Raw genomic sequence first — 19,883 nt, 5'->3', positions numbered from 1 at the left:
AAAAACAGCTGATTGAGGTGATTTCCCTCGTTAGAATCAACAATAATTTTGCCTAGTCCAAGAAATTTTTCATCAAAAGTAAAAAATATGCACTGGAAGAAAATTTCTTTGTAAATAACTGTCTGTTACAATTCTGCAATCAGTATTAATTATTCAAGCAAAGAAACAAACTTATATTGCAGCCAATTAAATTTCTATGTTCGCACGTGTATTGTTGTTGAATATGCAACAGTAAACAAACCATTCGCCAATCTGCCGATCTGTGAGAATCATATAAAATGTTGAACATAACTTCAAAATTTATGAACTGTACCTCAAAGTGCTTAAACAATGGTATACGCACGTTCGCGATGGTAATGAAATGTGATAAAAAATCTGAGCGTTTAAATGAGGCAAATGCAATTGTTTTTCAAACGTCTATTGGAAAACGAATGAAGCATAATTCAACAGAGCGTCAAAGGCAAAGAACAAAAACACGAAAACCCAACATAACTCATCATGTACCACTCATAGAAGATGAACACACTTGTATCACATATGCAACTGCTGAAAAGTACCGGTATGAAAATATGCATTTTATGGTGTTATTTTTATTCAATTTAAGAAAACGAAATTTGAGGTGCATTGTTTTGATACTAGATAAATATTGAAGGTATCCTACTGGTGACCTTTTTGTCATATTGTTGTGTGTAAAACATGTTTTGCAGCTTTCACAGTTTACAATGCACACTGTCTAAATGCGAACATCTCACAGAAATGCACCTTAAAGAGGACATTGTTCATGCACTCTGCTATCAATTAGATAATAAAGATTTCCTAAGTAGACAATCTGAAGATGGCTACATCTACTTTTTTAAGTAAGCGGCCACTTTGTTGCTCAAAATCATGTGTTTAAATTTCTGATTTTTAGAGAAGGTGGCCTTTCTTTTTGGAACATTAACAACAAAGGAAGACAATATGTTATGAACTTTGTTAAACCATTTCAAATTGAACCTTACTCTCATCAGCTTGTTGAGGATGAAAATGAAAAGATGAATTATGTCTTTTCAGTTGGCCAAACAAAATTTGACAAAAGTGATTAAACCATTTTATTGTTTTTTTCCCTATACACAGGTTAAATTCTATTGATAGTTTGCTTCATGTACCACTGGGCACTGCTTGTTTTTTCAGATCATTTTCAACTTTGTATAACCAATGATGCTGAAATGTTGGCTATGGAAATGTATGCATTTAGCAATGCACTGATAGTATCTGTTAAATTAGCACACTGGGAGCACTCCTTGGATGTGCTAATTGATTCAATTCAGACCTTACCTAATGAGTTAATTGTTGGCTTGCGACCAAATTACAAGAGTTCAACAACAATATTGCAAAAAATTGGTAAGGTTTTTCAAATCAGGTATGCTTTGTTGCTATTTGGTTGAAACTTGATTGTTAATTAGGATTGTGGTTATTTCCAGGCATAGAGTTAACCTGCAGAACAACTATTTGGAAATCCCTGATGAATATTGGGACCATGAGGATTTGGAACAATTGTTTGTGGCAACCACCCAGTATGTTAATGGCATTTGTATTAGTTTGGACTTAATATTTTCCTTGCCATCGTGCTTTCTGTGACTCACATATCATACAAAGCAACTTATACCAATGCGATGTCCACATTTTTACTGAAGGATGAAACATTGGACTTTGTATTTACAGATACTTAAGCATTCCCAGGCGTGTACGAATCATGAATGAAAAGCTCTCCTACTGTGCTCATATGGTTGAAATGGTCAAATCCCACTTAGCTGAACAAAAGTCAATTCGAATTGAATTGCTTATCGTTTTATTGATTTTAATTGAAGTAAGGCAAAATTGTTTTTCCACGCAAACAAAAGTTCGTTAACATTGTCACCATATCTGTTTCACAGGTTGTTTTTGAAGTTATTCACTATTTTGTTGCTCCTTATTCAAGATCCAACAATGAACATTCAAGACCCAATGATAACCATTCAAAACCTTGAAATTTGATTTGCATCATGTGATTCAGCATTGTTTGAATCTTTCAGTCAATTTCTGGAGGCAGAGGTTTTTTTCTGATGCTGCGTTGGCGGGAATATCTGTTTGTTATTTGACTAGGTTCCTGGAGCATAAACTTTTGGCTTTTAATAGCATTGTAAAACATTTTTTTTGCTTCTCCACCTGTGCTTGTGTAGCCAGTCCACACTGCACATGAATAACCTGCTCTGAGGCATTTTTCCATCAGGACTTTTCCAACAGCAGATGCTGCCATTACATCGTTGCTTTTGTACAATTGTTTTCTTATGTACCTAAAATACAAGGGCAACAAATGCTTGGCATATTATTAGCACATTGAAACTTATAAATGAGCAAACAATTTAGTACCAGGGTCATTTTTTACCATACTTAGTGTCAGTGAGTTAAAAAAGAAGAATTCTCCATTTTATTGCACATTTTAACTGGCTTGGTTGTGTATTTAAGTCAATATGGATCAAAAAAAAAATTCACAGGCCCTAAATAATGTCAATTGTAATGTTAGTGACAACAGAAAACTTCAAGCCAATGCTACACAAACATAAGAAAACTTGATTTTAGTAGATTTTGTGACAAAAAAATATTAAGAACAAGTAACTACCAATCTAACGTTGAAGCGGAGACAATTTCATTGCCAATGTAATTTTCCAGGCATGCAGCTGTTTGCCGGTTTGAACGGCGTAGTAATATCCTGCAAAGATAACTGTTAGTATTCAGGTGCTAACATAAAATTTTTGCACCGCTTAGCTTTGAAACAAATAACATAGTATTGTTATTTAAAAATGATAAGGCTATAACTTAAAAGTATGGTAACTCGAAAAGTACATGGTCAACATGTTTAACGAAATTTGAAACAAAGTGCCAGTGTTTGTGCTTGAGCAAGTGTACCAATTTTGGGCTAAATCCAAAAAGGTCATGCTTTATGGGTTGGGTGATTTGACATGAAATCACTCTAAACTTGCATTCAAAAGTACATTAAAACAACCAGCAAGCATTTTTAATAAATTATTCTTGTATTTTTCAATACATGGAGTCATCATCACAAGTTTTAGGCCCTCTCTACTCAATATATAATATATATATACAATGTGTCTTTATTTTTGACTTTACAAAAATGGGTCCATTTACAATATATGCAAACTTTGTCTATTGGTGGTTTGACCTTCATTTCATCCTAAAAAGTTCTACAACTCTATCTTACCCCTAGGGTGCAAATATATTATAAGAAAATTACTATTTGTATCACAAAACCTGTTGTAATATGCCCTGTTTGGCATATTCATCGATTGTCTTGTTTTTCTCGTACGGGTCCAACCAATGTCCTTGTGTGCCCTGGCTATAAGTTCCAGATTCCGAGGGTTCCGATTTGTAAATGTGCTTGACGGACAAATGTCAGCATTGTTTTTAATTGGTCTGTATTCATTAGCCTGAGAACTTGCTGTTGTTTGTCGAGTGAACGTGGTTATCACATGAAGTCCTGCTTTATTAAAAAAATTAGAGGCTGTAAACCATTATTGGAGACAGAAGATGTTAAACTGACACAATTTATTTGCCGTAAACAATATACACAACATGGTTTATCCAAAAAAAATAAAATGAAAATAGACAAAAACACATGTATATATACCTTTAGGCCTTGTCAACTGTTTAAGTAAACTACACAGAGACATACTTTGTCATTAATCCAAACCATGTACCACAGTAATGCCAATCAACAGCATTAGTGGAAAAAATAATTAAATCTGAAACACCAAAACAAATAAATTATTTTGTAAATTTGTTTCCCTAGGCTTTAAATCAAGCTTGTTACACAAATCAATCAAAATAAGATAAATCGCAATCATCCCACACTAATTGTAGTTTACTTGCTAATTGCTGCAGCAGCATTTTTAACCTGTATGGGTTGGACAGATACGAAAGAAAATCCATTGTGCAGTGAATGGCACTGCAATGAATTTAATCATACTAAGTTAAATTATTGCTATAATATCATCACTAAGGCAACCGCCGTGCAATATGTTTAATGCATGTGTGTGTAGTGTGTTAAGCAAATCCTGATTTCCCATGTTAATTGTTAGGCCTAATTGCTAGTCCATGTTAAGCCGTAACTTGTTTCTTCTGCTCTGGACTGCCTGTGTTGCAGTCTGAAGTTTGGTCATTTTATTGGATTATATTACATACCACGATACTCGATGCAATGCTAACTCTGTAACGTAAGTTACGTAACGTATAGGCCTACCTGATTAGATTCACAGGGTTTATTTACAGGAATAAACACATTTTTTATTCGATAAGGACGACTAAGAATATTATATTACTGAAGAGGGTAACAGGAAGCCGGCTCTGTTGACCCGAGGTATATTTCCCTTAAAACAGACAACACACTTTTAATTGACGACCATCAGTGTGCAGAGTCCATGGCAATTGGCAAACACTACACTGCACTGACTGCACTATGTGTGATTTTTGGCCCAACAACGCCACCTGCTGCCTGCATTGTTGCAGTACGGATGAGCGCAGATGACAATCGCGTGATAAATAGCTGCAGTATATTTACTCTATTTTGTTAGTCACGCGCAACATATTATCTACAAATACACATATTTTTTAGTATGAGCCGTTTGTATAAACATTTAATCACACAGACGCTAATAATTTTGGGCAGCATGAAAGCCAATTCTCCTTCGTATCTCGCTGATTATTACTGTCTGCATCGTTTGCTTTATACGTTACTGTTGTTTTTATGCAACCAAAGCACCGCATAAACCTTGAGAAATTCAAGAACTGTATAAAATATTTTTTAGTCGTGCAAATTTCATAGACCCTCGCCAGCATGATATTTAGCTATAAGTTCACTGAAACTATTTCTCGTTTGTGTAAATCCATAATTCAGCCCAAATTAACTTGACTTTTTAATTAAAAATCAAAACAACAAACAAAATAACGTTATTATTATTTTACGAAACACGCAAGGTTCAGCGCAGTTGCCGTTTCTCGCTGCCGCCTCTCCACCTATCTGTTCTTTTTGGGGGCCTTACGGTCAGCGAATTATATACTTTTGTGCGATGATTAATTTAATACGAATTATGTTGCCATTATTCCCACAAGAAATTCACTATTTATTTCCGACTATAAATCTAAACAAATGGAGGCAAGAAAATCCCAGCGCAATTAAACCAACGGACAGATTGCATGCAAAGGATTTGTGATCAGTCACAAGGGCACAATAAATCAATTGGTAAACGAAGCAAGACAATATGGTCAATGTACATCAACAAGATCTATGTGATTGTGATGTAGACATTTACGTAAATAAACACAAGATATACTATTGTACACATTTAGATTGCAAAGCATACTGCCTCTGAGAAAACACTATTGCAAACCACTGACACCGTAGTGTTGAACACCAGTGTAGGCTATTTGTATTCGATGTTGCCGCTGTAACTACAAATACTGTGGTTGGTAGTTTGTTGTTATTATGAAATACCTACGTATGATAAAACCCTTGTGGGGTTAATGTTCAGAGACTACATATTTAAACAGAATTACAACTTTTTGATTGTTTCCAACCAAAACTTTTGGCGGGTTTCTTCCAGAAAATTGGTGTCAACGTCAAAAGGATTCTTGAACACAAGATGACGCCTCGATCTACAATCATACCGGGGCCACTGAAACGCCATTTTCTTTCCATCATTGGGGTTTCTACAAATAAAAACTCTTATTGGCAATTTCAGTTTCTTGATTTAAAAAACTAGGCTGAACCTGAATCTCCTTACCCGGTTCTGGCAAAGTTTCCGATGTAATTCAACCACTCTCGGCACATTTCCTTTTCCTCCGGCGTAAACTTTACAGGAGGGTTGAACTTTCCTTCAGCAAAAGGCATACCAAAAGTAAAAATTATGTCGTCGGCGTGATCGGCTTCACAAAAATTTGCTCTCTTTTTCAAGCAGGTTCGATATTCAGGATCATATGAACATCTCATTTTGTAGGTCATCTTGTACATGTATGTTTCATTTCCATTATCTAATAAAGTACTGTTTAAACTTCACTGAATTAAAACATCATCAGTTTCACACTGGTATCGTTGCAAATCTGGATCAAAGCTACATTTTCCGAAAAAATCTAAATGAGATATGAAATTTCAATCTCCCAAAATGGTTCGAACAGACATCAATGCCCAGGGCCATGCGTCCAAACCTCAACTGCAGCTTGATTTGACACGACTGTCAGAAAAAAATGGCTTTACTCCAGCCTGGCTGCGATGCCAATGGACCTATAATGATCGAAATGATAGCCAAAAATGTCATGCAAAGGTCTTCGAAGTGCGGCGATCGTGTCTCGTCATTTGTAAGCTTAAAACATTTCTGCGTATACTGAAACGACTCAGTGAAATACGAACTTTTATCAATGGAATACTGTCTTGTGTTGTTGTAAATACGTAGAGAAGAGTACTTTTTTACAAGTTGTGCAATTGTACATACCCGCGTGGACAACGGCTTGTTGTATAGATGGAATCACAAACCAGGTATCCGCTACCACACTTCCTAATACTTTGCTCCACTTGTATTTGTCGTCATCCAGAAAGTATTTGGAGAATTCCTCCTCGACGAGCTTTGCGGCTTTCGCAGTTTTTTCTGGCTTTAATAGTATTGTTAAACCTTAGTTAATGCAAACATTTAAAGTATGACGAGTAAAATTAACAAAATGTACAAATCGTAGCAATCATGAAGATTAGTATACTTTTGATAAAAACGTGGCCACAAGTAGCTCGAACTAGTTTTGTTATTTTGCCGATATAGCTTCGTGACGTTACCCGCGCAGAGGCGTTTCCAACAGTCCTAGAAAGTTTTAATTTGCTTTTAACACTAAGTTAACTTAAAAGTCATTGTAACACTAAAAGAATCTGCAAAGAGGTAGACTCTTATAGTCTCTGGTTGCAGTAACCTCACCAGATAGTCAAGACTCAATATGACTTGTACCAATTGCATCGCAGTAATTTTGTCCATACCCTCATCAAAAGTAGGGAATTTGGTAGCATTGACACCATATCCTTCTGTGCTGTTACAACCAATTATGTAGGGAACTGAGGAAAATTCCCCCTTTTTAAGGTAGGTTTCAGGATGCTCTGGAAGGAAGTCATCACCGATTGCCACAGAAAAAAACTGGTATTTGTCCTGCACAACAGTCGTTCAAGTCGGGCCTATTATTTTTTCGTTGATATATATATATTTCGCCTGTGTTTGCAGGGATCATTAGTATCGCTAAACCTCACAAACAACGCAGTTAAAACCAGAATAAATACAAGAATATAAATATATAAATGTAAAATACCTCACAAACTGACAATCAGATGTAACGATTGGGCAAGGTGACACTGAAACTGTCTTTGACTTTGTGACCTAACTCTACGTCACTGATAATGACTATCGCAATAGCATCACAGTTGGTGGAGACCTCTACGACAAGCGGCAGCAAAACAAGCACCTGCTGCACATCCGTACTGAATACATGGACTACAAGTTTTTAAAACTTACTACAACCAAGTCCCAAAGAGAAGACCTGCATACCCATATCATGGTAGTGCACAAGCGCCCACTCATTCTCGCTTGTATGCTCACCAGGTATAGATCGCTCATTGTTACGATTAAAACCCGCACAAGACATAGGACTGCCACAGCCTTGCGGCCATTATTGTGCCCTCTGTGGAAATTTCGCCAACCGTTTGGAAATCGGTAAAGATAGCGGAAACCCCGACCGAGCTGCCTTGCCTCACCACTTAATGCCCAACACATCAAGCACAACCGATATGCCGACATAGCAAAATGTTATCAAGTTGTCTTCGTCTACATATTTGTGGACAAATGTTTCCATAAAATCAGGGCAAAAATCAACATTAACCGCCTTATACTGCATAATATAATATAAGTGTTGTTTTTGCTGCCGCTTGCCATCGAAGTCTCGACCAACTGTGATGCCATTGCGATAATCATTATCAGCTACGTAGAGTCAGGTCACGAAGTCAAAGACAGTTCAGTGTCACCTTGCCCAATCGTTACATCTATTTGTCATTTTGTGATTTGTCATTTGTTACATTTATATTCTTCTATTTATGTTGGTTGTAACTGCGTTGTCTGTGTGTTTTTAGCGATACAGATAATGCCTGCAAACACATGCAAATATATATATCGACGAAAAACGTTAAACAGACGAAAGGATTATTTGTAGTTATTTTCTGCTAAATCTGTTACTGAGTCTCCGTTAGCCATAGAGACAACAGGCGATTCGAATAAAACAAACTTCTATTGTGAACAGTTTTACCACTAAACTTACCGGAAGATTCGCCGTTTTCCTGACATTCGGTGTGTAGACATTCAAGTACAAGCAATCCTCGCTCATAAGGTCATGGTCTTCGTTAGACACTTTAACATTTACCAACGGACTTTGTATCGTATCAAAATTATATGGCTTCTGACACGGGTTTGGAGAACTTTGAGTCCCGTCCAAAATCCCACTCCACATCTCAGCTCTAAACAAAAAATATTGCAACCCCGTTTGAAAGACATATTTAGAGAAGTGGTGTTCTGCAGGACTGATCAATTTGGTGAAGGCCGACATTTTTCATGCTAATGGTCGAAGATACATTTCCTAAAGGTGGAGTGAACCCATAACAAATACGCCAGATGCCCATATTGCGATACCATATATATATTGAGTAAACGTGCTGTAACGTATGGGCATGAGTTTGTTGCTTACATGCTCAAAAGTCGCTTTTTTTCAATGAATGCATGACTAGTGTTCATCAAAATTTACTCGGTATTTTCAACTAAAATACGAAAATCCAACAAAGCTAACTTGTATATTAATCTTCCTATTGCCTTACTTCTGTGGAGGTTCGAACCGTAAATCACCAACAGGAGGTTTAGCGAAAGGTATCTTGGTGAAAGCATAGACAGGCTTTGCACTCGGCTCGTTTGCCTTGGGTAATACGTAACCTTTCACATTTCCCTGAGCTGTTTCTACAACGGGACAATCACCCATTATGCACTGGTATTTCACTTTTTTAAATATCTGCCTGTTTTAAATATTGGTAAAACAGTGTTGCGCTATAAACGCATTAAATCAGTTCGTGCTTTTCGCACTCTAAAGCTGTGCTTACCAACGAAAAAGTTGGCTTCCGGTGGATGCGTGTGAAATGACTGTAACCTTTCCTGTTGCGTTAGGTTTTCCTAATCAAAACAAAATTGAATGGACCAACCACACCATCTCAAAGTGATAATAATGCAACAGCCTTACAATTAACAAGCTAAATTATCGACCAAATCCTGTTTCCCATGTGGACCGTTAAGTGCTATTTCCAGTTGAGCGTCACCTACGGCATATCCATCGTTGCAATGACATAAGTTTTTGTCGAAACGTCTCAAATAAATATAACATGTCTATGTTTTCAGTATTATGGGTCAGTCTATTTTTGAATATATTTCCATTTTCAAGGCAATTGGTAAATTGATTTTAGTTTTATTATGCCTTTATTGTAATAGCATCAAGTTTTGATTTTTAAAGCTTTAATATTAACCCTTATTTTAATGAATATAACGAAACAATTGTTTGTCGGCTTTTTCTTTTTTGGGGTTGTCTGCTTCCGAAATTTTACTGAAATGTATTTAGTTTGTTGCCCTAAGGACTTCACAGCAAGTCATCCATGACATAGTTGTTTGTAGCTATACAACTGCACAGAACAAATACCTCTCCTGCTGTTGCTACTTTTGTTTTCCTTCACCATTACACAACTAATTCCACTAAATTTTGGACAGTTTGTTGAAACAATATAAAGGTTCTCATCGTTGTGCTTTTTTTTCATTTTGACTACATGAAGCAACATAGGAAGCATAATCGAATCAAAAGCTATTATATCACGGAAAAATTGGTTTCCATTAGTGTAGAGTATGCTATAAAACAAACTGCCATTACCCAAACGATTTTGTAATAATGGTAAAAAGTAGTATAGGTAGGCTGTAGTGTTTAAGAAAGTAGGCAATAGGACCTCCAATCCATAAATAAACGCATTCTTCAATTACAGTTTTGTACAAAACAAATTCCGTAAAAACAAATGGGTTTCCCTGTAACCGCTGCCTGACTTAAAGCAATTACAGTACTAATATTGTTTTTATATCGATTGATTTAATCTCTACAGGTTTTGGAAGAAAATATATTATCAAACTGGGGCTCAGCTTTATTGTTGAAGAGATTACAGGTTTTTTATCGTTTCCAACCAGAAATTCTGGCGGTCTGCCAACACATTGGCCCCGGCGGAAAATGGATTGTTAATTACAAGATGACTTCGCACTTTAGAATCGTACTGGGGCCATTCAACTTCCACCTTTTTCCCTTGATTTGGATTGCTGCAAAGATAATACAACTAATAATGCCTATTTGTTTGTTGTCAACGCATGCTTACCCAGTTCTAGCAAAATTTCCGATGTAGTTTAGCCATCCCATGCACATGTTCCTTTCTTCGTTGGTAAATTTAACTGGAGGCAAAATTTCTCCATTAGCAAACGGAAATCCGAATGTGAAGATTACGTCATCGCAGTGGTCGCCTTCACAAAATTCCGGTTTCTTTTTAAGATCCCCACTGTATTCAGGATCGTAACCGCATCTCATCTTGTGAGTCATCTGGTACATGTACGTCCTGTTCCCTTTATCTAGAAACGTGCATTTACTTGCTTCAGATCACACCTCTGAAAAGGTCTTACATATCTATGACAATATTTTAGGTAACAAATGGCGCAACTAAACCCATTGGTTTTTACATATACTTGATGTTTCAATTCATACGAAATTTCTTGTTCACAAATAAAATGTCGAAAATACCCGCGTGGGCAACGGCTTGTTGTATAGATGGAGCAACAAACCAAGTATCCGCCACCACACTTCCTAATACTTTGCTCCACTTGTATTTGTCGTTATCGAGAAAGTATTTGGAGAAATCCTCCTCTATGAGCTTTGCGACTTTTATTATTTTGTCTGGCTGCACAAAAAAATGCGTTTGTAAACCTATTGTGCAATAAACGACTATTTCAGACAACATAGTTATTAGTTTTTTCAGTATGCAAGACAACCAACAACCCGCATTTGATCGAAATGAGCACGTTAAGGCGACATAACTAAACACGTTTTTTAAATAAATACTCTATTTTCCAGGCACTGTTTTTGAAAAATTCTTGGAAATAGAAATATGGATGGTAAAGACACCCTGGCGCAGCCTCAAACTGTATTCGTTACAGGCCTGATTTACCGAATAATCCAATGCCAGCATGGCCTTAACTAATTCCATCGCTGTATTTTTGTCCAGACCCTCTGCGAACTCGGGAGGAAAATCATATGCTATCAACCCGTACCCCTCTGTACTGTTGCAACCAATTATGTAAGGTACCGAGGAAAATTCCCCCTTATCGAGAATGGCCTCTGGGTGTTGAGGAAGAAAGTCATCACCGATTGTCACGGAAAAAAGTTGGTATTGGTTCTGTTTACAGAGCGTAAGTAGTTAGTAAAATGTGGCAGCGTCTGTACTAAAAAAGAGTATTTGCAGCAGTAATTTCTAATATTGGGCAACATACCATATAGTTTGATATGTATACCAAAAAAGGAATTCGAGTGAAATTACCGCGTCCAGGCCGTTTTCAATTGTTTCGCTTGAGAGCGTTTTCAGTTTCCGCATGACTGCTTCTGGTTCCGTTTCGGTAATTTTTAAGTTGTCAAGAAAAATTTTTAGTGTCTCCTTTTGATCTGCTTTCATTGCTGAAATAATAACGCATCATTACTTTAGAGTTTTTGTTGGGAAATGCCATGGAAAGTACACTTGATAAATGGTGCATAATAGTTTTATTTGCCCTCGCTCTACAAGCACAGATACGAAGAGCAAGGTTCGTGAAATCGAACCTCAAGCGTGAGTTTCTTCCGCAAACTGGTAAATACAGTTGTGAAATATTATCTTGTTGCGTCGACGCATTGAAAATCTAGAGCTCAGTGTGCTGTGTAAGTCTTTGATTCCTACTTTTCGCGACAAGACTGAGGTTTTCTAAAACCTCAATCGTGCCGAATGTACACATGAACACCACGCGGCCGACAAACACAGCCGAGCGTTTGTTTGCTGAAACATAACGCTTTGTTTATATGAGGCCAACGTTCAATTCGCCCTTGTCGTGCCCCCAAGGATTAAGCGTAACTTAGGACACTTGACTTACTTGGAAATATTGCAACACCGCTGCTGCTGATTGCTTTGTTGAACAAACCCCGCGACAGTGGCGACACGACGTGAAGACCAACCGAAATAGCCCCAGCGCTTTCACCGTAGATCGTTATATTGTTGGGGTCCCCTCCGAAGTTTTCAATGTTATCTTTAGTCCATCTAAACCACAAAAACCAAACAGTAGGCTTCAAGAATTTGTATAACCCTATGAAACATTTTTAATAACGTCTGGGAAAAATTGATGTAAACGCAAAAATACGTACACCGAAGTTCCAAATCGTGCTTCAGTAAGCAGTGGTGCGAAACGGTTTGTTTAGTCTGAACAAAGGGCAAACTGCTTACTGTTCAACCAAATGCAATTTTATAAGGTGCTCTAAAGAAAATCTCTTTTAGCTGCCTACTGTAGAGCCATGACTTGATCCTTCAGTCCCAGATTTCCCTTCCATTTGGTGCTGTTGCCAAGAGAGAGAAATCCAAATATGTTTACTCGGTAGTTTGCGGCCACCAGTACAACATCCTGCAAACCGCAGATCACTTGTCCGTTGTAATAGTTGATACCTCCCATTTGGAAACCTCCGCCGTAAATCCAGAACATAACCTAGATTCATTTCACATATAAGATTTTTAATACATATTGTGTAGGGTGAAATTGTGGATACAACACATCAGAAGTGAGCAGCACAGTTAAAATTCATTTTACGCTTTTCCTATGAGACTAACTGGAAGTTTTGCCGATTTGTTAGCGTTTGTAGTGTGTACATTCAAGTACAAGCAATCTTCGCTCATCAGATGGTGTTCTTCGTTGGCCACTTTAACATTGATCAACTGTTTTGTGACCTTTTCAGAACTCTTCGCGTCATGGTAAGGGTTTGGTGGGCACAAAGTACCATCCAGAACCCCGCTCCATTTACCGGCTCTGAAACATTGGAGGAAAAAGTTCCAGGACCATGTACACGATGCTTGCATTGTGTATATATCTTTAGGTAACGATAACAGACCAACTTCAATTATAGGATATCAAAATGTCGTCAACCGTAGGTTGTAACTATATTAAGCACCATTCTTTTTACTGCAGGCATTTCAGCACAATATTTACTTACTTTTGCGGAGGCTCAAATCGTAAATCACCAACAGGAGGTTTAGCGAAAGGTATCTTGGTGAAGGCATAGACCGGCTTTGCACTCTGCTCGTTTGCCTTGGGTAATACGTAACCTTTCACCTTTCCCTGAACTGTTTCTACAACGGGGCAATCACTCATATTTCTGCGCTGTTAGCTGTGCTTCAAACGACTGTTTCTGGCACTTCTGTCTGATCCGAATACAACGATATCTTACCTTTTATGCTAAGTGTTTGAACAGTATTAGTCGAGGGGCTGACTGACTACTTTCTACCTTTTTCTCGACTCGCGCAATGCAACCTCCTCTCTCACGTACCAGTCACTGCTAAAGCGTGATGTTGATTTATTAACTTCGCGTCGGGTTTGACAATATTGTTGGCAAACAATAATTGCCTCCTGACAGCGCGTAAAATATCGATACTTTTGCAATGACATGTTGACAAACGACAATAATGTTTTGACGTACAACAGACCAGGGTGTATGCCGGAAATATACATTTAAATGATCGTGCGATCGTTGAGGTGGAACCAACAGGTGGTGAATGGCAGCAGAAGCTGCAACAATTCTTTTTATTCGATATTTTCGCTTCGGTCTTTTCATACATCAACTAACTTTTAAACACAAGTTTTTGCAACAAATTATTCTTCTATCATTGTTAATATGTCTTGCAGCCACAACTTGCATTGTAGTTCAAGAAGCCTAGATCCAGTTTCATACGGAACTTTTAGGAGCAGATGCTTCTTTGTCTCTAAGTTGTACTCGGACCAAACTTGAAAGCTCCCTTCGTTCGGGTTGCTGCACAAATGTCAATAGCTATGAGGAAAAAGTCAAAGCCTTGTTGCAACATTGCACACACAAACAAGACAGAAGTTCGTTCAATAATTAATATTGTTTTTTTTCCAGAATAAATCTGTTTTACTTTTGCGCTTAAACCTGATCAATATTTCATTGAGTGATTGAATCAGTATTTCACTGTTGCAACTTTCTTAGCCAGAACTAATCTTGCTAAGTTCGACATATTAAATTGTTACTGACGCCGCCAGGCATATTTTATTGCTGAATACTGCTCTTCTAGCAAACTTTATTTTATCTACGTTTTTCGACGAGAAACGTCGTCAAAATAAAGTTTGCCAGAAGAGCAGTATTCAGCAGATCAATAGATTGTTGAGAAAAAACCAAAATTTTTACATTTTTTTTAATTCCAACTATTTCAAAACATCATTATCCATTCCAGTTTACGTCATTCCTAACGTTTATTAACTCCATGTCAGTTAAATAAAGGGCCAATGTATATATACGACATCTTACTCATTTAAGTCCAAGAAATAAATAGTATATTACTGACAAATGCGGCTACATCTCAAAAGAATTCAAATTCAAATTTATGTTATAATTATAAATATTTAAGTCCGTTTTTCGATCCGCAATAACATTTCAAGACGTCGTATACATTCAACTTTAGGGAGTGGTCGTACGTCGAGTTATAATAAGACACTATTACCCGCTTTTAGCAAACTGACAAATACTTTTCATCCAACATCTGCTTAGTTCCACCTCATCCGGACTGAATTTACATCGCAGCGTGAACTTGCAGTCCATCAACGGGTAGCCAAACGTCATCATGACGTCATCGCAGTGATCTGCCTTGCAAAATTGGGACTTCTTTCCCACCTCCTTTGAATACGCTTTGTCGTGATGCATGCGCATTGGTTCGGTCATGTAGTAAAGGTAAGTGCTGTTGCCAGCCTCTGCACAAGAAAGATAATATTAACTCGACACTTTGGAGACTTTTTGTTTAAAGCACGTAGACACGCATCGGCAGCATTGGTCAAGTGCCAGACCCATATAACAAGAAGAAAACCTGCTCGAGATTCGTGGCCAGGATATCCTGGGTTCAAATTCCGGTGTGGTCAAAAAATTGTGGAAATGTATATTAAGATCTATCGTCTACGATCGTAGACAAGCTAGTTTATATTTCTTTATGTTGTCCCAATTCCCCATTACAGTTAACGGGCATCTGCGGACATTCTCTAACTTACTCGAATGCGCTGCAGCTTGTGCTATGGTCGCACATCCGATCAGCGAGTCGGACATTATACTGCCCAGCATTTTGCTCCATTTGTATTTGTCATCCTCTATATGTTCACAATAAAAATCCACCACAGTCTGGCAAACAGTATCCAGTTTTTCAGCCTAAAAAGATCCAAAACTATTGGCAACATTCCGCCTTTGCATGTATAAGCAACTATACTCCTATATGTTTTACATTTTATGCAGGATTATATATTTTAAAACATCAAAAAGTAAAGTACAGATACGTATCTCGTCGGAACACCGGTGTTTACACTAAAAAGTAAATAAAGGGTTTATAAACAACGTCATGCACACAAATAAATGTTTGGATCTGAAACGACTTTGACTTAATCGTATAAAAAGCAGTAGCACTCACAGGCGCTATCTTTTTTAGCATGTTTTTCGCTGCATCCACAGCAACTTCTTTAGTTAAACCATCTCCGAAAGTAGGGGGAAATTGTGCAGACAATATGCCGTAACCTTCACTGTTGGTAAACCCAAGGATATATGGGCATGGGTATGATTGACCTTCAGTTAGAAGTGTTGTCGTGTGCTTTGGGTTAAATCGGCCGTCCGCAGTCGGAAGGAACATAGTTTTCATCGGCTATAATAAATAACTTTTTGTGGTATTTTTATGTACTGATGCGTACCTATATGTAAATGTTGGTACACTACACTTTTTCCTTACAAATTTATTTTTATTTTATTTTGCTCACGGAAATATAACAAACATGGTTAGTACAAACAAGTCCCATTACTGCACCTAATGTTAAAACGGGAATACATCGCGACTAAATGTTACTAGCTAAGCGATATACCATTGGATAAAAGTGGAATTTTATACCAACCTTTGTATTCAAAGCTTCCAAGAGCCTTGTCGAATCCATTGCCTTCATTTGCAACATGATCTGATCCGGATCGGAAACTGATATGTTCAACTCTTTGAACAACTCTTCCCTTTCTTCGCTGAGATCTGGTTTAAGGAAAGCTGAAAACCATTAAAAATGCAAGGTTTAGATACAGTGGTGAATGTTTCATCCTGTATGCAAGTAAAATGAATCCAAAGTAGGCAGAACAATGGCCATCTGTCTGCTACTCACATAGTTTGATCCTATATATCTATGAAAGAACATCACAAAAATCTTGTTTACTGACATGGTGACATTCCAACTCCGCTCTGGCTGATAGCTTTGTGAAACAGACCACGTGACAAAGGCGACGTCACGTGCATGCTCACTGAAGCGGAACCAGCACTTTGTCCCATAATAGTGACGTTGTCGGGATCTCCGCCGAAAAATATAATGTTGTCCCGCACCCACCTTGAAATTATGTGCAAGTTTCAGTTTTATGGTACGCGTGAGTGCCGATTCATTGCTTAACTCTGATCTGACTGATAAATCATGTAAATCATGTTTTATTTTTTATTTGCTAAAGCTGGTGTTTCGCAATCAATTTCATCATTGTAGCGCGATTCACACAAAAAATATCCGTGAATCAATACCAAACTGTCAAAAAAAACATCCACTTACTCCAGTGCCATGACTTGGTCGAGCAATCCCATGTTTCCCGGCCATTTCGTGTCTTTCCCGGTTGTAAAAAATCCAAACACATTAACACGATATTGCGGTACGACCAACACCACGTCATGTAGACCACAGAGTACTTGGCCATTGTAGCCAATAGACGAACCAATGCTGAACGCACCGCCATATAACCAGAACAATACCTGACAAAATATAGTAACAGTATAGTTAGCGTTCTGCCATCTGCACACGCAAACTACATCTTCAGTGTAGAAATGTAAACAAATATTTAAAGATTTTGATATACATGTTCCTGTAACATATCTCAGAATATTTCTAATGTCGTTAAAATAAAGCAAACTTTATCATCGAAGAAAGTCAGAATGGCAATAGGATGCAATCTTTTCATATACATACACGTTCATTTGCAGTGTTTCGGGAAACAATTTAGCCCATATGTTATAGTTGAAGTGAAATTCATTTACAATAATTTCGATTGTATCTACACTAATTCCCAATACAAAATGGGCACATAAATTTAAAATCAGCTACATGTCCTTAACTGTTTGACCTAAACGTTTTCAAAACGTGAGTTGTGTTCCTACATTTACAGTGCGTTGTGTAACTTAATGTCCGACAAACAGTAAATGTTTTTAGCAAACTAATTCAAAATGCAACCAGAACCAGTGGCTCATTTTTGTTCATACTTACCGGCATTTTAGCCGTTGTAATTACTTTGGAAGTAAACACATTCAAGTACAGGCAGTCTTCGCTCATATCTGTAAAGTTTTCATCACTTATCTTTGCATGTGGTTGAAACATATGTAACATTTCGGCGAAGTAACTCGTTTGCATGGGAATAGGAGGTGACTTGTTTGCATCCCATATTCCTATCCATGGCTCTTTTCTGCGGAAACCGACCGCAAGAGGCTTTTTCCGTTGTAACTTTGCAATAAGTCTAATATAATCCTGTCAATGACTAAGTTGTGGTAGTTATTAATGAATGAAAGGGAACCAATACTAACTCGCCTATGTATATTTCACAGAACAGAAATATACACTTCGCTAACAGTTAACACTATCTTGATACTTAGATTTGAGCACACTCAAATGCAATGTTTCAAAATAAGTATGGGTAGATAGATAAAGACTACTCTTCCAGGAAAAATCCACGAAAATGAATAAGAATTGTCTCTTACCTTCTCGGAGGTTCAAACCTTAATTCACCGACCGGCGGCTTGGCAAACGGCAAACCCATGAAAGCAAACACTTGCTTTGCACCCTCGCATTTTGCTTTAGTAAGCGCAAAGCCTCTCGTTTGCCCCAAAACCGTGTTCACAATTGGCTTCGATGCCTTTTCGCCTCGTTTGTTTGAAACATAACTTGAAGTGGCCGAACCCATGGCCACTAAACAGAAATTCCGGATCCTTGTGACAAATGGCAAATTATATCAAGTCTAAGGATATCCTATGCTTATTCAGGTTTACCCGATTCGCAGCAACTAATACCGCTGAACCAACAGGTTTACTGAACTGCGAAGTTGAACTGCTTAGGAAAAAACAATTTACATTCTGTTTTGGCAGGAAACCTAATCAGAGCGCTTCGTCACTGATGCATTTGACAGATTACGGCAGCAAAGAGCATTTTTCATTGACAAACGACCTTGTTACATTAAAAAAACATAACGTTTTGACATCAGACACGCACAATTTGTACGATCCAATTAGTTTGAAATAAAAAGGGGCGCGTTCGGTCAAAATGGAAGAAAAGAAAATCATGTTCCTGTGGCGTGAGTCGGTCCTTAATTGAATAAATGTTCTTTTCGATGATGTGTTTCGCGATTTGTGTTAAAATATGGCTCGTGTGTGCGTGTTGTTTTGAACAATATTTGTGAAGTTTGCAATAAACATATTTCCTTTATAACAATAACCTGTGATAAACGTGTTTGCTTCATTACAATAATAACCAACTGGATAATTGTTACAACCTAGCAAAGCATAAACAGTGTATATTAAACTGAAAAATTGACGTGATTTTAAGAAATAACTGTTAGCATGATTAAATTAAGGTTGCACATAAATCTTACGAAGATGTAGCCTAAACTTGATATAATTGCCATGCAGCTGTTAGATTAGTTAACGTTGATGAGTTTGTACTGCTGTTGATTTTGTCAAAACAATTGATTTTTGCAACTGCATTATATCAAAATTTGCAAGTCTGATCAGTCTAATATTCATGCAATCCATCATATTTTTTAACATATAGTATTATCCAGTACGCAGTTACATATCAGTGTAATGTACCGGAACTTGTACATGTTGAATAGCAGGAACGTAAAACGTTTTCTCCGTCATGATGGCAGCCAGCAATTTGCTCCACTTGTATTTGTCATCGGCAAATTCGGTGTTGTAAAATCGACAACAGCGGACATGACCTTCTCAAGGTTGTCAGACTCAAAGAGAATGAAAGTATATATATTTTTTTTGACAGACACCACAAAAGTAAGGTCAGATGGGTTTTTACATCATGTTGACTTCGTTTTATCTGCAGTTGATATGTAGGTGATTCTAAGAATGTACAATCCGCTAAGGTCATTGTGGAATTTAACGGTCATTGTAAAGATCATATGCCTAAGTGGATTGTTCGCTTAAGTCATGTTGTTGCATATTAAGCAACTTTATATGAAGAGATGGTGGAATTTTATGAAAATATAAATATGTGCCACAAGTAATTGTTAGTACTTTTAAACGCACAGAGACTGGTAAAGCACAGAATCGCGATGTCACAATGGAAGAAGTTCGTTGTTTGCTCTGTGATGAGAACGACAAAATATAAATCCGCACGTTAATGATTTACGTTCAGCTATTGTGCATGTGATCA

At 37.4% G+C, this 19,883-nt stretch overlaps 5 protein-coding genes across 10 annotated transcripts; 1 reads left to right on the top strand and 4 right to left on the bottom strand.

The window, feature by feature from the left end:
- Nucleotides 1–2,053, top strand: LOC145888371 (required for meiotic nuclear division protein 1 homolog). Of its 5 annotated transcripts, none has more exons than XM_082979105.1 (8): nucleotides 1–353; nucleotides 438–559; nucleotides 708–857; nucleotides 911–1,074; nucleotides 1,171–1,399; nucleotides 1,461–1,553; nucleotides 1,702–1,846; nucleotides 1,914–2,053. In XM_082979105.1, the coding sequence occupies exons 1-8, from the start codon at nucleotides 279–281 to the stop codon at nucleotides 2,004–2,006; spliced, it is 1,071 nt and encodes a 356-aa protein (XP_082835231.1). In that variant the 5' UTR covers nucleotides 1–278; the 3' UTR covers nucleotides 2,007–2,053. The 5 variants fall into 5 exon arrangements, with proteins under 5 accessions (XP_082835231.1, XP_082835230.1, XP_082835232.1 ...); XM_082979108.1 differs by having other exon boundaries at nucleotides 243–353; nucleotides 755–857; XM_082979104.1 differs by having other exon boundaries at nucleotides 1–559.
- On the bottom strand, nucleotides 1,812–3,781 carry LOC145888372 (large ribosomal subunit protein uL18m-like). 2 transcript variants are annotated; one of them, XM_082979109.1, is made up of 4 exons: nucleotides 3,665–3,781; nucleotides 3,289–3,517; nucleotides 2,639–2,728; nucleotides 1,812–2,312 (listed from the first exon to the last, which is right to left on the bottom strand). In XM_082979109.1, the coding sequence occupies exons 1-4, from the start codon at nucleotides 3,705–3,707 to the stop codon at nucleotides 2,048–2,050; spliced, it is 627 nt and encodes a 208-aa protein (XP_082835235.1). In that variant the 5' UTR covers nucleotides 3,708–3,781; the 3' UTR covers nucleotides 1,812–2,047. The 2 variants fall into 2 exon arrangements, with proteins under 2 accessions (XP_082835235.1, XP_082835236.1); XM_082979110.1 differs by having other exon boundaries at nucleotides 3,289–3,514.
- A 1,723-nt stretch (nucleotides 3,782–5,504) lies between these two features.
- On the bottom strand, nucleotides 5,505–9,078 carry LOC145889804 (fatty acyl-CoA hydrolase precursor, medium chain-like). The gene is made up of 6 exons (XM_082980840.1): nucleotides 8,921–9,078; nucleotides 8,371–8,566; nucleotides 6,990–7,214; nucleotides 6,522–6,678; nucleotides 5,817–6,063; nucleotides 5,505–5,742 (listed from the first exon to the last, which is right to left on the bottom strand). Exons 1-6 carry the CDS (start codon nucleotides 9,076–9,078, stop codon nucleotides 5,586–5,588), a joined length of 1,140 nt encoding a protein of 379 aa, XP_082836966.1. The 3' UTR covers nucleotides 5,505–5,585.
- An 834-nt stretch (nucleotides 9,079–9,912) lies between these two features.
- LOC145888453 (carboxylesterase 1E-like) lies at nucleotides 9,913–13,704 on the bottom strand. The gene is made up of 9 exons (XM_082979200.1): nucleotides 13,390–13,704; nucleotides 13,010–13,205; nucleotides 12,691–12,887; nucleotides 12,285–12,448; nucleotides 11,705–11,838; nucleotides 11,336–11,563; nucleotides 10,912–11,068; nucleotides 10,496–10,742; nucleotides 9,913–10,439 (listed from the first exon to the last, which is right to left on the bottom strand). The coding sequence occupies exons 1-9, from the start codon at nucleotides 13,545–13,547 to the stop codon at nucleotides 10,286–10,288; spliced, it is 1,635 nt and encodes a 544-aa protein (XP_082835326.1). The 5' UTR covers nucleotides 13,548–13,704; the 3' UTR covers nucleotides 9,913–10,285.
- Nucleotides 13,705–14,045: 341 nt separating this feature from the next.
- LOC145890177 (fatty acyl-CoA hydrolase precursor, medium chain-like) lies at nucleotides 14,046–18,405 on the bottom strand. The gene is made up of 9 exons (XM_082981208.1): nucleotides 18,203–18,405; nucleotides 17,715–17,910; nucleotides 17,010–17,206; nucleotides 16,636–16,799; nucleotides 16,329–16,468; nucleotides 15,857–16,084; nucleotides 15,447–15,600; nucleotides 14,909–15,155; nucleotides 14,046–14,202 (listed from the first exon to the last, which is right to left on the bottom strand). Exons 1-9 carry the CDS (start codon nucleotides 18,403–18,405, stop codon nucleotides 14,046–14,048), a joined length of 1,686 nt encoding a protein of 561 aa, XP_082837334.1.
- Between the last annotated feature and the right edge of the window lie 1,478 nt (nucleotides 18,406–19,883).

This window comes from Ascidia mentula, chromosome 2, assembly GCF_947561715.1.
Source record: "Ascidia mentula chromosome 2, kaAscMent1.1, whole genome shotgun sequence".
Lineage (NCBI taxonomy): Eukaryota > Metazoa > Chordata > Ascidiacea > Phlebobranchia > Ascidiidae > Ascidia > Ascidia mentula.
This window is presented reverse-complemented; position numbering and strand designations above follow the sequence as displayed.

Coding starts and splice junctions, on each gene's coding strand:
- LOC145889804 (XM_082980840.1), bottom strand. CDS start 9,078: ATGGGTGATTGTCCCGTTGTAGAAACAGCTCAGGGAAATGTGAAAGGT. Junction 8,567..8,920: donor CGGTTCGAACCTCCACAGAA/GTAAGGCAATAG, acceptor TTTTTTGTTTAG/AGCTGAGATGTGGAGTGGGA. Junction 7,215..8,370: donor GGAAAACGGCGAATCTTCCG/GTAAGTTTAGTG, acceptor ACTGTTGTGCAG/GACAAATACCAGTTTTTTTC.
- LOC145888453 (XM_082979200.1), bottom strand. CDS start 13,547: ATGAGTGATTGCCCCGTTGTAGAAACAGTTCAGGGAAAGGTGAAAGGT. Junction 11,839..12,284: donor CGGTGTTGCAATATTTCCAA/GTAAGTCAAGTG, acceptor TTATTATTTCAG/CAATGAAAGCAGATCAAAAG. Junction 11,564..11,704: donor TTGAAAACGGCCTGGACGCG/GTAATTTCACTC, acceptor CTCTGTAAACAG/AACCAATACCAACTTTTTTC.
- LOC145890177 (XM_082981208.1), bottom strand. CDS start 18,405: ATGGGTTCGGCCACTTCAAGTTATGTTTCAAACAAACGAGGCGAAAAG. Junction 16,800..17,009: donor GACCAAGTCATGGCACTGGA/GTAAGTGGATGT, acceptor CATAATTTCAAG/GTGGGTGCGGGACAACATTA. Junction 15,156..15,446: donor ACAAGCTGCAGCGCATTCGA/GTAAGTTAGAGA, acceptor TTTCTTGTGCAG/AGGCTGGCAACAGCACTTAC.
- LOC145888371 (XM_082979104.1), top strand. CDS start 279: ATGTTGAACATAACTTCAAAATTTATGAACTGTACCTCAAAGTGCTTA. Junction 560..707: donor GCAACTGCTGAAAAGTACCG/GTATGAAAATAT, acceptor CATGTTTTGCAG/CTTTCACAGTTTACAATGCA. Junction 1,075..1,170: donor CCAAACAAAATTTGACAAAA/GTGATTAAACCA, acceptor TTGTTTTTTCAG/ATCATTTTCAACTTTGTATA.
- LOC145888372 (XM_082979109.1), bottom strand. CDS start 3,707: ATGTCTCTGTGTAGTTTACTTAAACAGTTGACAAGGCCTAAAG. Junction 3,518..3,664: donor ACAGTTGACAAGGCCTAAAG/GTATATATACAT, acceptor TTTTTAATAAAG/CAGGACTTCATGTGATAACC. Junction 2,313..2,638: donor TCCGCTTCAACGTTAGATTG/GTAGTTACTTGT, acceptor CTTGTATTTTAG/GTACATAAGAAAACAATTGT.